The 17771-nt window shown below is 32.7% G+C and overlaps 1 protein-coding gene across 1 annotated transcript in view; it reads right to left on the bottom strand.

Annotated features, from left to right (window-relative positions):
* Positions 1 to 17765, bottom strand: part of LOC110028021 (decapping nuclease DXO homolog, chloroplastic) — a 73907-nt gene extending 56142 nt beyond the window's left edge. Inside the window, exons 1-10 of the mRNA XM_020729720.1 lie at positions 17604 to 17765; positions 9821 to 10041; positions 9664 to 9729; positions 9386 to 9464; positions 8200 to 8285; positions 8055 to 8078; positions 7739 to 7863; positions 6261 to 6474; positions 6048 to 6101; positions 5879 to 5925 (exon numbers count right to left, since the gene is read on the bottom strand). Of these exons, the coding sequence (XP_020585379.1) occupies positions 5879 to 5925; positions 6048 to 6101; positions 6261 to 6474; positions 7739 to 7863; positions 8055 to 8078; positions 8200 to 8285; positions 9386 to 9464; positions 9664 to 9729; positions 9821 to 10041; positions 17604 to 17700 (1013 nt within the window). The 5' untranslated portion in view covers positions 17701 to 17765. The remainder of the gene's footprint in view (positions 1 to 5878; positions 5926 to 6047; positions 6102 to 6260; positions 6475 to 7738; positions 7864 to 8054; positions 8079 to 8199; positions 8286 to 9385; positions 9465 to 9663; positions 9730 to 9820; positions 10042 to 17603) is intronic.
* Between the last annotated feature and the right edge of the window lie 6 nt (positions 17766 to 17771).

The following is a 17771-nucleotide window of genomic DNA, read 5'->3' as shown; positions in this document are numbered from 1 at the left end:
TTATATATATAATCGCGAGGGCTTTTTAATATATATATATATATATATATATATATATTAAAGACAAAATTCATTGATAAAAAGAGAGAATACAAAAGTCTTAGTGAGTGAGGACAAAAAATCCATTCACAGGGATTACAACTTACATATAATCCCCAAAAATACAAAAAAAAATAATTCTTAATCATGGTGGGTGTAGTCGGTGGATATACCGCTTCTCCTTCCCCTGAATCTAGGGAGGGAGTCCAATAACATACTGAGATGTGGGCTTCCACCCGAAACTATGAGATAATCATCTTGAGAATTACTGAGATCTAGCATTCCTTTTTTCTTCTTCCTAGATTTGTAAACCTGTCAATCATCTGTCAGAGGTAGTCTCGTCTGAACAATAGATGGATCTTTTTGATAGAGAGCTCACCCTGGGGGGTATGTTGATCCATAAACTGCTGATCTGACTCAGCCTGTAGCACACCTTGATCCTAACACTCCTCCAGAACTTGAGTAACATCTTTTCTCGCAATAGGTGGTTCCAAGACACTTCGACTAGTATCTGCTATAACAAAATTTGTAGTATTTGTGATCTGAGGATGAGCTGCCTCAACAACAGTAGGCGGAAGTTGTTGATCTGGGTTGATCTGGTTTGTGAGGAGTAGTCTTATGAGTCAAATTCTCATTCAACATTTCTGGAAGATTAACTGTGTCCACAATATTATCCTCCACATGGATGAATATGGATGAAACCTGAAACATTTGGTAGGTGTGTGCCCAAACAGTTTACAGTGATTGTAGTAGTAGGGTCTTTGCTCTGCAACAATTGGCTGTCATCAACAATTGGCTGTCACCATCCATTGTGGGCAGTACCAAGTCATATTTCGTCCACATCAAGGAGGGTGATATCCCTTTCAACAAGAATTCTTGCAACTGAATGCCTGGTTAGATTGAAGGTGAGTGTAACCAACTTCATAAGTTTCTCTAGTGCAGCTCCAATAGAATAGAGGACTTGGTGATTGAAGTAATGCAACTTTAGGCCAGGTAGTTTAAACCATATTGGAACTATAGGTGATTCTTGGCTAGAATCAAATTCAATGAAAAATATTTTGGCATAGTCTTCCGCTTTAGATAATTGTATTATAACATGTCTCCCATCAAAGAGGTCAACCTTCCAAAGTCTCAATAGTTTGAGATCTAAAAAAGCCTTTCGAACGGTTTCCATTTTAGGATGTCCCAATTGGAACTTCCCAATGAGGGTGAATTTGCACTTGTTAACCAGGTTGAAAACTTCAACATCAGAGATAAAATAGAGCTAGTTTGACACTCCTCCTACACGTCTTCTTGATAAGGTTGAAGTCCTCCCGGTTCAGGTACGTGCAGGGAGGACGGACGCGAGTGCAACGGTCAATCCGTAGCTGTCGAGCCAAAAGAGAGGCGCGACGACGTGTGAACTGATCTCATGGATCCAACCATATTAACAAAAGAAGCCTTCCCAAGGTTTAAAACTGAAATAGTCGGTGCTGTAATAGTCGGTGGTTGAGAAGGAGCAGTAGCCATGGAACAGGGAGTTGAACAACGAGAAGCTGCAAGAATTCAGTCTGGACTGCGAGTAGCTCAGGTACGTGCAGGGAGGACGGACGCGAGTGCAACAGTCAATCCGTAGCTGTCGAGCAAAAAGAGAAGCGCGACGACGTGTGAAGCCTTCCCAAGGAACAGAAACGCCTTCCCAAGGAACAAACGACTCGTGAAGAACGAAGCCGACGCCGCACGACGAAGAGCAAAATAGACAAAAAGATACCAGGTTTCGCCATAACGGCGAAACCCTAGCAAAGCCCATTTAACGTAAATAAATTTATTCATTACGTACATGTCAGGACTTGAATTGATGTCCAGATAAAGATAATTAATATAATAAGCCTAAAAAGATGAACAAGACCAAGGCGTATGCTTCTGAGTACAACACATTTAGATATATATTCCCGCGTATTTATTAATAAAAGGGGGCTGCAAACAAACAGGTGTGAGCCCATTTAACTTCATTAAAACATTAAATGAAGCAAATAAATCATATTTAAGCTGTATAAATTTTTAATTCCTCAAACGCTAAATCCTCACTGTGAGCTTTATGCCTATAGATTGTTATATAATTCGATGGGTTTACTCCTCTGTTGTATTTAAATAACAAAGTACTTAAATCATTGCCAGATGTGGGACTAAAAGACTTCACATCTTGTACTTTCCAAGGACCGCTGGTCTTTTCTCTGATTTTAGGGACATTTTCATAAAAACCACCCAATTTCTATGTATTTACACATCTAACACCTAAAATTTTATTTTTACATTTATACCACTAAAATCATTCATATCAAGTCAAAAAAAATCACAATTTTAATTTTTAAAAAGTTAAATACACATGTCCATGCATAAGACGAGTAGTACGCAAAAAATTAAGGTTTAGCTATTTGAAATGTAAATACATACGAATTCAATACTATGTATGTAAATTGTCCCAAGTAAAAAATATTACTATTTTAATGCTATTACATTATTGTATTAAAGTAAAAGTACTTTTCTTAGAAAAAGATATTCAACATAGGTGGGTGAGTTACTTTGATAAACTTTTTAATGAAGTTTCTGAAAATATGATTGACCTTACTGATTTTAATATTGTGAATGGTAATAAAGCTCATTTTTACTGTCGCATTAGTAAAAAATAAGTTAAGGAGACTTTAAAGAAAATCAAGTGTGGAAAGTCTGTAGGACCTGATGATATCCCAATTGAAGTGTGGAAATATTTAGGAGATTTGGGAGTTTCTTGGCTTACTAAACTCTTTAATATTATTTTAAAAACTAAAAATATGTTTGAAGTGTGGAGTAAGAGTATTTTGGTCCCCATTTTTAAGAATAAAGGGGATGCAAAAGAGTGTGCAAATTATAGAGGAATTAAGATGATGTGTCATACTTTAAAGTTATGGGAGAGGGTAATTGAATATAAGTTAAGACGCATTACAAAGATTTCTCATAATCAATTTGGATTTATGTCGGGCAGGTCTACTATGGGAGCTATACGTTTATTGAAATGTTTGATGGAGAAGTTCAGAGATAATAAGGTGAATCTACATTTGATTTTTATTGATTTAGAAAAAGCTTACGATAAGGTTTCAAGAGATATCTTTTGGAGAGTTCTTGAGAAAAAAGGTGTTGATATGATTTATATTCATGTCATTAAAGATATGTATACTGGAGCTGTTACTTGTGCTTGAACTGAAGGAGGATTGACGAAATATTTTCCTATTTCTGTTGGAGTACATCAGGGATCGGCTTTAAGCCCATATCTTTTTGCTTTAGTTATGGATGGTCTTACGGGACATTTACAAGAGGATTCACCTTGGTGTATGTTTTTTGTTGATGATATCCTTCTCGTGGATAAGACAAGAGAAAAAATCCAGGAAAAACTTGAATTATGAAGGTCTACATTGGAGTTTAAAGGCCTTCATTTGAGTAGGAACTAAAACTGAATACATAGAATGTAATTTGAGTGGTAGTAGCTCTAGTGACAAAAGTGTAATTTTGGGTGATTAAATTATTAAAATGCGTGAACCTGAAAGGAAAATTTTATAAGATGGTGGTGAGACCTGCAATGCTCTATGGCGCTGAACGTTGGCCTTTAAAAGAGAAGCATAATAATAAGTTAAGTGTTGCCGAGATGAGAATGATTAGGTGGATGAGTGGCTTTACACTTAGAGACAAAATGTGAAATGAATATATCCGTGATAGGGTTGGTGTAGCTCCTGTGATGGACAAAATTAGAGAAAGTCGTCTTAGATGGTTTGGTCACATTAAACGTCCATCATCCAATGACCTGATTAAGAGTGTAAATGTTTTAGATTCTACTTGTGTTAAGAAAGGCGGAGGTATACCTAAGAAGACTTGGGTTTATTGTATAAAAAATGATATTACTTTACTGGAACTAAATGAAAATATGACACTAAATAGAACGCAATGGAGAAAAATGATTCATGTAGCCGACCCCACGTAGTGGGATTAAGGCTGTTGTTATTGTTGTTGTTGTTGTTGTTGCTGCATTATTGTTTTGTTAAAAAAATACTTTAGTTTTACATACTCACAATATATATTTGTATTAAAAAATCTCTATTTATTGTGAATTTGAGTGAAACAAAATAGAAAAATAAAAAAATACGAAATAAAAATATAGATAGTCTGATAATGTATATTTATTTATTAATTCTTTTAAATTCACTTATTAATTTTTTAATATATCTTTTGTTTTTTTGTAATTTGTCACATAAAACTTGCAATTTCATTAAATTATATTTAATGTAAAGATTCATGCTAAAACATGAACTTATTTTTTAATTTATTTTTTATTAGCTTTTTAATTATCTTTTGGTTAATAATATAAATAGTTAATTTAATTTTAAATTCATTCCAATCTTATTTAATTTAATTTGAATTAAATTCTAATTTTAATTATAATTTATATTGAATTTTATGTCAATATCAAGTTTTAATCGAGTTTGTTCATGAGCATTAAATATTATTATCCACGATGATAAACAAAGAGTAAAAATGTGTTTAAATTTGTTAATTTGTTAATCAAATTATTAAAAAAAATTAAGTTTCAGCCTTACTGTTTGACCTCACTCTCGGGACGTGATGCACATCTCACTCTCTACCTCTCTAGCAAGCTGAAGTTGTTTTTGCCCATTTCTTCACTATGAAGGTCTTAGAAGCCTCCATTGAAACCCTCTTAGTCATCCGCTCAAACAATCACCCCAGCACGCCTGAAGGTTCCCTCCTCGACATTCTAGTCAGAGAAACCTTTGGTTTAACTTCATATTAAATATTCAAATTTTGGTATCTATCTGGCTTTTATATTCATGTATTCACTTTGTAACTGATGTTACAGGCGGAGTCAACAGAAAATATTCTCGACAGGGGAGCAAGAATAAGCAAAGATAGAGCAAAGCCTCAACAAAATTGATCAGCATTCTTTTCTATTTTCTGGAGCAAGAATAAGCAAAGATAGAGCAAAGCCTCAAGAAAATTGATCAGCATTCTTTTCTATTTTCTACATTATGAATCTAGTTTGTATAACTTATTATTTTATAGAATTATTATTCTTCGACAAAACTTAGCCTAATTTGAGAATTGACAGTAATTTGAGAGAATATGTTCGAGTATAATAACGAATAATAATTTATTTCAAGAATAGCATACAATATACCTATATTTTAAAAAAAATTACCAATAGTGTGTTGTCATTTAAAAATGGATGATAATTGAAATAAATTGAAAAACTTGTTATATTTTTCAATTAATTAATGAAAATGAAACACAATTTTGTATTGAATTATGTGATATTCCTTTTATTTTGGCAAAATTAATTTATTTTTATAATAAGCTTGTCCCTCCTAAAAACAAAGGTTAGTTCCGACCCTACTAATCAGCATGCCTTGTGCTTCTAGATAAAACATATTAGAAGAGATGATAGTAGAAATGCTACAGCATGTCCGGCAATAAATGGGTTTTTATAACTCAAAACCATGTCGAGTAGATTGATACATGAAAAAAAAAAACGTTGGCATGTCATACTTAAACTAGCACCTGTCCATTACGGAAAAACTCAATCATCCTTATGCGGTTCGGTTATTAACACAGCTCATAAGATCTCAAAAAACAATTCAAGATTAATCATACACTTTCTGTTCAATTAAAATAAAAAAACAGCACTCACCATTTCATTCATGCTCATATATATATCAATCAACAAACTAGTTAAAATCATAGGTATAGAATCAAGCCAAAGAAATCAAAACGCTTCTCTGTAATTGATGAAAAAAAAATACCTAAGATTGTTTGGTACCTGTATCCAACAACAATGTAAGGAACACCTGCAAGGAAAGATTGGATCTGCAATAATAATAATAATATGTTATTTGTAACATTTTTTATTCTTAACAAAAGAATAAGAAAGGTGCATTCTATAAAACCAGACAGATTAGGTGATAAACTGCAGATAAGCAATTTTTTACCCAGAATTTCAGAAGTTTTTCTCTTTCATATCGCTCTTCAGTTCGATGATCCAACTGCTCAAACGTAAATAAAGGCAAAGAAAGAGAAGATAAATGAATGCTCCTAGAAAAGTTCTGAGCAACCTAGCAAGAAGATTCGCATTTTCTACAACTAGAAAATAAAAAAATAAAAAATAAGTTAAAATATATATATATAACAAAGAAAAAGTCAACCTCTCGACTAGTCTTCAACTCCACATAGAATTTCCTTCCGTCGTCAGTTGTATCGCAGCAGTCCATCTCTGCACCCATAATGATTCGGTGTGCTCCTAACTTGGTTTTGATCACGGCACAGAATTCCATATTGGCATCAATACCTTTACCATCTTCACCCATTTCTCTCGAGTTCTCAGTTGCTAGGTTCTCAAAGGCATAGCCCCAATAGCATCTTGCGTACATAATAGAAAATTCATATCTTAAGCTTCCAATTTTATGAAAAGAATCAGCTCAACATTCTGCTCTCCAGATTTATTATATCATAACCTTACATAACAAAACAAGGGAAAATATGTTACATCAGAACTACTGTATAATAAGGTCAACAAATGCCTATTTAAGTGCCTTGATGCATTACTGACTATCCACCCTTTATTTGATATTTTAGCAAAGTGTTGTCTTTTGAAGAACATCCAACCACAGCTATCCATATCTAAATGGACATGTACAACACTGTAAAATCCAAGAACTTATTTCATTATTGGATTCCCATGCTTTCAAAATAGAGCCATGAACTTAGTCTTGTAGAAATCAACAAAAAGTTCCACTTCATCATTTAAACATAAAAAATGTAAATAAACTCGAACTTCAATTAGTTAGCATGTTAGAAATGTAAATGATTTTGAGAATGTGGGAGACAATGTAATGCTACAAAGCCCAAAAATGATCCCTGGAAGTTGATCCCATGCTCTGTTGGGACCATCAATTGAATAACAAAGTTCAAATTTTTCCACAAAATTCCCAACCCCACATGGACAGAAATCATTGAACTACACTATAGCTAATTTTTTTGCAGTTAACAAAAGGCTAAAGTATCGGAAAGCTTTTTTTGACTATAAAATTTTGGGAATTTTACATATACACCACACAATTCTTATGTATTTGCATATCTAACACCTAAAGTTTGATACATACACTAATTTACATATACACCACACAATTCTTATGTATTTGCATCTCTAACACCTAAAGTTTGATACATACACTAATAACACTATGGTGTCATAAACCTATGCATGAAAATAAGAATTTAACAATTAAAAGGTTAGCAAAAATGATAATTTTAATGTCAAGATAAAGTTTTGAGTGTTATGTATGAAAATATGAAATTTTGGATGTTAGACATGTAAATGCATAAGAAAGAGTGGCAATGCCCCTAGAAGTTGTTTGATTGACTTCTCAAAAGCATAAGATACCATAATTTTGATTTGTAGGGAAACACACCACAAAAATCTACGCCCTATGTGTGCACCCCTCCTTGGCTTCAAGAACATGGATAGCACTAGTGTAAGCAATCCACATAGCATAGTAAATTCATCTTCATTTTTACAGCACAAAATTACCAAAATAGGCAAAATGATCTGACAAAATTTGTCCATTTCAGGATATGCAACATAATCTATGCTATAATGCAATTAAATAAATTACCATAATACCTTCGGCGATCAATCTCTGATTGCGGCCTCTCTGGAAGTTTATGCACATCAAGATACACAACACCATTTCTTTTATGCACACCCATCTTCCATGGTTCATTTCGTATGTAAGCAGTAGCCATTATCTGATACGAAAACACAAGAATTCTATTTACTCTCAACAATCCAAGGTGACGAAAACTAATGAAGAACCAAAAAAAACCCAAACTCGTACTACAATTCTGCATGTCTATAATACGGCCAATGAGAGCTACGAAATATGGCAAATATAGGTGCTCAAATTATAATTTGTATACATGATCAGCTAAATGTATACCTTATTGAGATTGTTACGAAAAGTCTGCAGAAAGGAGATAAAGAAGTTAGAAGACAATAAGCATCTTATTTATAAGAATGAAGAGTCAGAATATATAAAGAGAATAATCAATACTTTCAGGAATGATGAAATTAAAGCTGTTTACCACAAAATGAATATTCTGAAGGGGAATGTTTGCATGCCTTATGCAACCAAGAAGATCGCCAAAACCAAAACCTTCGGAGCCCAGATCTAATGATAACATAAAATCAAAATATTACTTAATACTTGAACGGCAGATATTAAATTTTCAAGAATTAATCAAGATGTCAACATGTTTTACAGAATAGCAACAGCATAGAGTGAAATTAAGAGTAGTATACGTTTCTTAGGTACTGAGGGCATGCCAATGGTCTTTAAAAGAGCAAACAACCTAATAGTGGTGATGTATTGTAGAGTAGAAAGAAATTCTAAACAGAATACATGTAGCTAAGTTGACAAAATTAAATGTTTTCTTTGCCTCCTATAAGAAAAACAAAAAATTTGAGTGCAAATAGGCTATTAAGTTGGTAAGAAAAAGGGTATTCTTAAACTTTTCTGTAATAAAAAATGGGTAAATTTACATACGTAGCACATGTCTTTCATGTATTTACATATCTCACAACAGAACTTTCATATTTAGATGCATTGAACTGAAATATTTAATATCACATAAAAAAACCACTATCACCACTTTTAAAAGTGGTGATAGTGATATTTTTTATTTGATATTAAAAAATAGCATTATTAAAAAGTGATAATAGTGCTATTTTTTATGTGATATTAAACATTTCAGTTCTATGCATTTAAATATGAAAGTTCAGTTGTGAGACATGTAAATACATAAGAATTGTGTGCTATGCATGAAAATGCCCCTAAAAAAGTGTTATGTTGGCCTGAGTAGAATGTTCTTTTGAATTTACAAAGATATAAAAAAGATAAGAAAAAAAATCTCTGCTTAGAACAAATAAAGTAGAAACTATGCAAGAAAGAGGACGTTCAAATGTCAAAGGTTCATTGTCGACGATTTTAACTGTAGAAGACAGATTTTTGGTTAAAGTTGGAGTAATAGCATCAAGCCGTTATGACTTGGTCATATGCACACATACAGCTTAGCAAACGCCATCGAAACATGTTTTTACAGGCATACCATGTAAACCAAAGAAACCTGAAAACCACATGGCATAAAAAATGGAATTAATTGTGAGAAAATTAGATTACAGTCCAATCTTCAGATAGTCATGTTACAAAAAAATATGATTCATAAGAAAGGGGGTGGGGGGGAGGTTGTGGAGAAGGGAGAGAGGGAAGACCTTTCTTCTCAACAAATGACAGAAATCCTTTATTCAGATCTGCTCCCACATCATCACAAACTAAGCGTTTAAAAAGTCTCTAGCAGCAACAAAAAATAGAATAAAATAAATATGCAATTTCGAATAAAAGGTGTCAAGTGGAAAATCTTAGAAAAGTAAACCAAAAAACACAGGAGATGAAAGGCAATGACCTATACGCAAATGATTTGGCCATTCCAAGCAGATTTATACATAATTATAAAACTAAATCAGAAGAATATAACAGGATAAGTTCTTACCAAGCTGCGATCGTCAAAATAGACATCTCCACCTTCAATGCGACTATAACATGCCAACTCACAAGGCTTCATGAAGTATTGAATAATCAATTTTTTTCCAGTAAAATTATTCTTTGTGAAAGATGTACTCTCAACCATGAAAAATTTTCTTAAATACCTCCTGAAATTGGATCGATTTTCTTGACAAGGTTTCTTCACTTTTGGTTAGCCTTAATTCAGAGACAAAACGCTCATCATTCCGTCCATTTCCATATGAAAACTTATTGCCATAACCATAACTCTGTCTAGGGGGATATCCTGGTCTTGGAAGCAGTCCACCTCTGCCACGTCCAAAAGTACCCCTTGCGTGGTTATTGGTATTCCGCATTGAAGGTAGCACTAAAATAATTTTCCAGCTTTAAAGACAGCACAGATAAATTAAAAAAAAAAAAAATCAAGCAATTTTAAAAACCTTAAAAATACCAATCAAGGCCAGTTAACCTAACAAAATAAAACTTAGCTAAGAAAAACTTAGAGAAATCAATTCAAGAAAATATCTTAAGAAGCAATACTGGCAAAAAAAAATTTGTAGGCAACGATCACCATGCAGCATCTTAAAGCTTTTAAATCTCAATTGCGGTGTATTCAGAGAGATGAGCAGAAGTTAATGAAAATGGTTGACTACATTTTAGCAATAAAACATCCACGCAAACAATTGAATTTGAATAATAAAAAATCAAACACAACATCACAAGAGTACTTTCTAACTCAATTATAACACTTTGAAAGTGGAGCAATTGCCATGAAAAACGTGTTTGTGCTAAAAAAACATGTCACCCATTAAATACTAAATATATCTATATCTGATCCGACAAGCATATGTTTGAATTAAAGCAAGACAATGATGCACAAAGTAAGAAAATAAGATGAATTCAAAATTTTCTCTCCCCGAGAATCATGCGACCGCTATAAAAAAAGTATAATTATTTTGAACATGGCAACTCTCTTTCAAACTCAAATTCAAACCATAACATCTCGTAAGCTCACACTTGAGTGGTTCATCTTGCCTACAGCCTAGAGTAAGTTCAATCATCCATGCCCCAAAAATGAGTTGACAAGACTTTTGCTGACTGAAACTCAATCAGGGGTCTTCCAAAGGACTTTTCATTGTTCGTCGACATACTGTCTTCAATGACTTGTATATCTTTTTTTTTTTTTTTAATACAAATCCCCAATACCATACTTTTGAAATACAAGCAAGAGTTCTAACTCAAGAACCTTGTCCTCTACAAGAAAGTAAAGTTGATAGGGTCCAAAGAACTAAACAATCCTGAAAATGGTCGTATTAACAAAAAATCTCAATTGAAGGAGACTATTTTCAAAATACTCCCAAAGACTAACATAAATCATTTCGGGTTGAAGCCAAAACAAAGAAAAAGAAACCTAGAAAAATCACAAAATCTAAAATTCCCAAGAAAAATCAACTATTTATAGCTTAAAATAACTATCTACTACAAACTATTTTATTTTGTAGAAAGTGCCAAACTTAAATGAACATTAGCTCATGGAATTAATGAAGAATCAAACGTACTTCTATGGTCACTTGCAAAGATATTATGACAGTAAGAATGTGACACGTGTCCTCTAACTATAATATTTCAACACCAAATGGCATCACGACATAATACAATTATGACTGAGGCCCTCCGACCAAGTGGTTTAACTTAAATGATGCCACTAAATTATAATCAAACTAAAGCTTGCAAGTCCCTCAATATCCTAAATCACTTAAGTGATAAATCATATGATGCACTCAATACGGCATAAAATCCTTTGTTAACTGAGGTGACTTGATAATATCAGCTTACACAAACATCCACCCAATGTCTAAAAGATACTTGAATACAATACATAATTATTGATAAAGGTTCCAAAACCCAAATTGGGTCAAATTTCTATTCTAACTAAGTCTAAAACAATCCTATATCACAGAATCATAGAATCTTGATCGGGACTGTAATCATTGTCCCACCATTTTCTCTTACGCAAAAGAACAATTTTTCTCTATGTTAAATCCAAATTGTTGCTATCACATGTTAATCACCTAGCACCTAAAACTAGCCTTAATAAAAAATTCTCTCACTACCAAGAAAGGTAATTAAGCACAGATACTAGTGACTATGGGAAAATTAGAGCCACTTCATAAAACCCTCTTAAAAATGACGATGACATCTTCGGTTGGTGGATTATTTCACATTATATTGCTCTTTAAATATATACCCCCCCGGAAGAGCCATATGCAAATTTGCATAGCCAAACAAAGACTCTAGTTAAGATATTGAGAATGGTTGATGGTGAAAAGGATTTAGCAATGAAATTCATCTAATAAACTATGAATATGGCAAAAGAAGGGAAAAAAAAGATTTGAAGAAGAACCATAGAGTGTTTATAAGAGATATGTGATACTATAAATAAAAAATGGGATTATCAATCGCAGTATAATTTGCAGACAATTGCATATTACTTGAACCCCAAACTTTAGAATGTTGATGACATAATTGTGAATTAAAACGTAAGACTACTTCATATGTGTATATGAATAGGCTTGTCATCGAGGTAGAAAATCTAAAGGCTAATAATGAACTTGAACGGTTTTATTTAAGGAATATAATGTTTGAATTTAGAGCAGCCTGGTTATGCTAAGAAATACAGTGTCGAAAAATGTTCATGCACTTATAATTTAATAACAAAAAGTATCATTTAAGCTTCTTAACTGTATCATCTCTTTCATTCTTATTCAGAACGTCGAGAGTCATAATTTAGATATAAAATAAGCTAAGTTAAAGAATTTACAATCAAAATTTGCAATCCTATTTACGCAACTTTTACATTTAAACATAGTTGGACTACATTCAAATAGGTCCATACAAGTAGGAAAATTGATTAGCTGTGGGATGGATGAATAAATTAGTTTATGTTATATTTCATAAAAAATTAAAAGATAGGCATCTTAAATTACAGAGATAAAGAAATAATAATCAAGGAAATAATCATTGTATACAATGTAATGATGAATGAATAACATCAAAAATTCATTAAGAATTTGAAATTGAAGATGAAAGAATAGCCTAAAGTCATGGACATAAAAATACCCTTGATAGCCTTAAAAGGGTAACAAAATTGGGTGTAACATCTACTTGATAACCATTCATAAAAATGTGGGATTGGAGCACAGAACAGGTCAAAAAGAAGCTTATTATAAAGGATTATTTAGTTTATTATTATATTGCTTATTTTATTTTAAATTATATTGAATCTAATGTTAAGTGATATGGAGAATTAGAAAAGAAATGTAGCAATTGAAGAAAATTTTGAAGCTAATGATGAGAATGAATAGAGGGAAGATAGAGATGTTAAGAATGATGATTCTTTTGAATAAGTTGAAAGTGAAGAAGACTATGGCTCTTGATCATCATTAAATTTTTAAAATTTACATGGTGTTTACTTGAATCTTGTTTTACACTATGAATCTTGTTTCACACTATGACATTAACATAACAATTCAGATTAAAAATTAATTTACTTTTCTTATTATGTAATTATATGATTTATGATGATAAATTAAGTTAGCCTATTAATGATTTACGGCATAACTGAAAACTATTTTTAAATTTTTTTATTTTTCTAGTTTGAGACTTATAACTCAAATCGCCTCAAGGTTTATGCTTAGCCTCACTAAGACAAAGCACCTCAATTATCAGTTTTGTCTTTTTAAACATTAGAATTAGCATCCTTTCAATTTTTTTCATCAACTTCAATCTCAGTCATGTTTTTATCCAACAAATAAAATACAACAAGATTATTATTTAAAATAATGACTATATTAATGATTTTAACATATATCACATAAATTTCTATACTAATCTTTTCTATTACTTTTTTATCGACTTGGGATGCTCTTTTGTTTCCTCCATGAAAAAAGCCAATACTGAAATCTACCTATCATAATTGTGATGGTGTTAATTTTCATACTTCGCAAATCATTTATCATCTAAGGCACATTATTACTAACAACTTTCTTATATCTGCCTTTTCATTTTTTGATAGAAATTATGTAAATCAAATAGTTCATCCTAGATTGGCATTTGGGACATTTTAAATCCATTGATTTACTAAATCCGGATTTCACCCATTTCTGACCTAAATCATAGATTTAGTAAGCAGAGCAATTCAACAAATTTAACGGAATTTAGCCAATAAAAAATAAGATTGAAGGGCAAGAAAGGGAAGAACAATTCACCTGCAAGCATGTTGCAGCTATTAGCTCTGCTTGCAAGCATTGATGTTTCTTCCTGTCTGCAAGCCTCATCGCGATATCTACCTCTAAGCTTTTATTAGGTACAAGCAGATAACGGGAGGAAAACGATGGCTTTGAATTAGAGAATGTGGGTTTCTATATGGAATTAGAGGTAGGAAAATATTGATTTAATTTAGTTATTTATGTTAAAATAGCTTATTTAAGAGAAATTAAAATTATGTCATCTAATATAGTTAACTAAAAAATTTAACTTTTAATTAACATTATAATTGACTAAATAATAAAATATAAAGTCAATATTTTATAAAATTAGTTTTTAAATTAATTTAACTATATTAAAGTTAGTTTTAATTGAATTAGTTGAGTAAATAATTAATTAATTCTTAGTAGATATTAAATATTGATTATTGTTTAGTTAATTTAGTATAATAAAAATTAATGATTATTTAACTTAGTTAATTAATAATTAATGAATAAATTTTAAAGAATTAAATAATGACTAAATTAGTGTAATAACAATGATTAATATGAAATTTACTAAATATATTATTTGGTTATACTTGCATAATATTTTTCAAACACTTTTATCAAATATTATTATTTAAATTCTAAACACTCCCTTTGTAGGACCCAAGTCCCGTATGCGAAAAATGGAGGATTATGTTAGATAATCGACAACCAGCGTAAAATATTTTAAAAAAATATATATAACATGAATCTTTTAAATCAATGTCAATGTTAGGGCGTCCTCTAGAAGTGATACGTTATATGACTTGAATATAATGAAAAGTGTGCAAGAGCCACTGAATCACGCTCGGGTGTAGTGTTAAATAAGCAAGAGTTCTCATATTACGGATAGATATAGACAAAAAAAATTTGTCCATAAAATTAATATTAAGATATGAACTTGAAATATATGTACTCTCACGAATACATTAATGTAAATAGTAGATATTATGAATCATAAGAAGATAAAAATCTTATGCATTCAATAAACTAAATAAGTTGAAGAAAAAACTAAGTAAAATAATAGCTTAAGTTTTAAACTTCGATATTCTGATAAAAGTTTTACTAGAAATTATATATACATCATTATATATAAGAGTTTGTAAAATAATATTGTCAGATTAATATAATTTGAGATAGAGATATAACTCTAAAGATTGTTTTTGATTTCAAAGTTAGCTATATTAACTCACTTGGTAATACGCAAAGGCAGTCAGGCGCCCAGTGTTAGTTGTACATTTCCCGCACTAATGATTATCAGTGATGGTGTAACAGATCGAATTCTCAACTATCAAGATATTATCCTCTTGGCCTATTGGCTTCACAATTTTGCCTCATTGGTGTAACTTCTAAGAAGGTCACCTATCCTAAGAGTGCTCTAGCACGAGCACGCTTAACTTTGGATTTTCTGATAAAATTCAAACTATTACACTAAAAGGTACCTCAGTATTTAAGAGTTCAGTTTCTTTCTACTTTAAGAGGTTTCACAATCTCCCTCACATAAGTAACAGATGTCATCATTTGTGCTCTAAAGCCAAATCATCCATCAGACTGATAAGTTACCAGAGGTAGCCTCTACATATTCAAGTAATGGCTCCCCATCATATAACACTTTGTCCTATACAAAGTTCAAGAGGTGGCTCCCAAGGCATAGCACTTTATTCTATATGGTGCTTGATTCATATTTTAAGGCTGGTGTAATGTTCTGATACCATTTGTAACAGCCCAAACTCTCACCCATTTTGATATTGTTCGTTTTGGCTTAATGGCTTTAAAATTTTACCCTGTTGATGTAACTTCCTAGGAGATCACTCATCCTAGGAGTGCTCCTATTTGAGCATGTTTAACTTTATAGTTTATGATGAAACTCCAACCGTTACACTAAATGGTGTGTACCTTGATGTTTAAAATTTTGGCTTCATTCTACTTAAAAGGTTTCACAATCTTTCTCACTCAAGTAAATGACGTCTACGTCAATTTTCTTAGCCCATAATCATCTAATAGGCAGATAAGATTCTATAGATGGCCCATAGAGCTTCAAGAGGTGGCTCCTACCATGTAGAATTTTATCTCATCTTAGATTTAAGAAATGGCTCCCATGATGTAGCATTTTATTATGTATAACACTAAGTTTGCATCTTCAACTGGTGTAATGCTTTGCTATCATTTGTAACAGCTCAAACTCTCATCCATCTAGATAATTTCCTCTTTGACCTAATAGTCTCACAGTTTTGTCCCAATGATGTAACTTTTGAGGAGTTCACTCATCCCAAAAGTACTCCCATGCGAGCATGCATAAGTTTAGAGTTCATGATGAATCTACAATTGTCACAACAAAAGACGTCTCGAGGTTTAAGAGTTTAGCTTCATTATACTTCAACGGATTTCACAATCTCTCACTTAATTAACTGACATCATCATTGGTGCTCTAAAACCAAAACCATTCATCAGGCTGATAGGAAATAGAGGTGGCCCCTACATATTCAAAGGTGGCTCTCACCATGTAACACTTTGTCTCATCCAGAGTTTAAGATGTGGCTCTCACCATGTAGCACTTTGTCTCATCCAGAGTTTAAGATGTGGCTCCCATGATGAAGTATTTTGTTTTGTACGATACTTATTTCCCATCTTCAGGTCAGTTTAATACTTTGATATCATTTGTAATTGCTTGAACTCTCAATCATCGAGACATTGCCCGTTTTGGTTTAATGGTCTCACAATTTTGCCTCGTTGGTATAACCTCCGAGGAGGCCATCCATCCTGAAAGTGTTCTAGCACGAGCATGCTTAACTTTAGATTTTCTTATGAAATTCCAATAGTTATACCAAAAGGTGCCTCAATGTTTTGGAGTTTAGCTTCTTTCTACCTAAGGGGTTTTACAATCTCCTCCGCATACGTAATTGGTGTTCTCATCAACGGTATAAACCCAAAATCATCCGTAATGCTGACACGATTCTAGAGGTGGCTCCAACAAATTCAAGAGCTCAATTTTTTTCTACTTAAGGGGTTTCACAAATGGCAACAAATTCAAGAGCTCAATTTTTTTCTACTTAAGGGGTTTCACAAATGGTTCACAAATGATATTTTGATTCCCAACATATATTAAAATTTTTGGATGACAAGATTTTTATTCCATCGAATATTTGAAATTAGGATAAAGAAAGGGAATACATGCCCACCAACCAGGAAACTTGAAAACACACGAAAACTATAGAAATATGACTGAAGAATCTTATATAAAAGTTTGTACGCCTGATTGTATGCTTTTAACTACTTCAGGCTCTCATCAATTGCATGGCATACGTGATAGTTTCGAGTCCTTTAAAACAAATTTTAGTTTAGAATGCCCAATGAAAGAGATGAACTACTCAAGTTTCTATTGAAGCGGCCGTTCAATGCAAGGGGCCTTTTGGGACACCTCACGAGTCTGAAGTTGACTGACAGCAAGCAGCGTATTTCTAGGCAAGCACAACGTCACTTCAAGGACAACAACGTAAAGGAAGATTGTATGCTAAGCCTAGCTTATGTAGCATTGCAACTCGCCAGAAAAGGAAAAAATAAAGACTTGAGTTCTTCCAAAGCGAGAAATTCGATAGAAATTAAGCATAATACAAAACCCTAAGGTTTGGAGCCTTGCCTGGGACCATAAAAGGGCTGCGAGCGGGCGTTCTAACATAGTCCTCATTGTCCGAGCCGAATAGATCTCTCTCCTCAAAATCCTCATAAGCGACCATGCGGGAGGCGGACTCGGTCGCCTCCCCGTCATCCTCTTCGCCGCCGCCGTCGCTGGAGCTCCGGCTGCCAC

Source organism: Phalaenopsis equestris, unplaced genomic scaffold (genome assembly GCF_001263595.1).
Source record: "Phalaenopsis equestris unplaced genomic scaffold, ASM126359v1 Scaffold000480, whole genome shotgun sequence".
NCBI lineage: Eukaryota > Viridiplantae > Streptophyta > Magnoliopsida > Asparagales > Orchidaceae > Phalaenopsis > Phalaenopsis equestris.
This window is presented reverse-complemented; position numbering and strand designations above follow the sequence as displayed.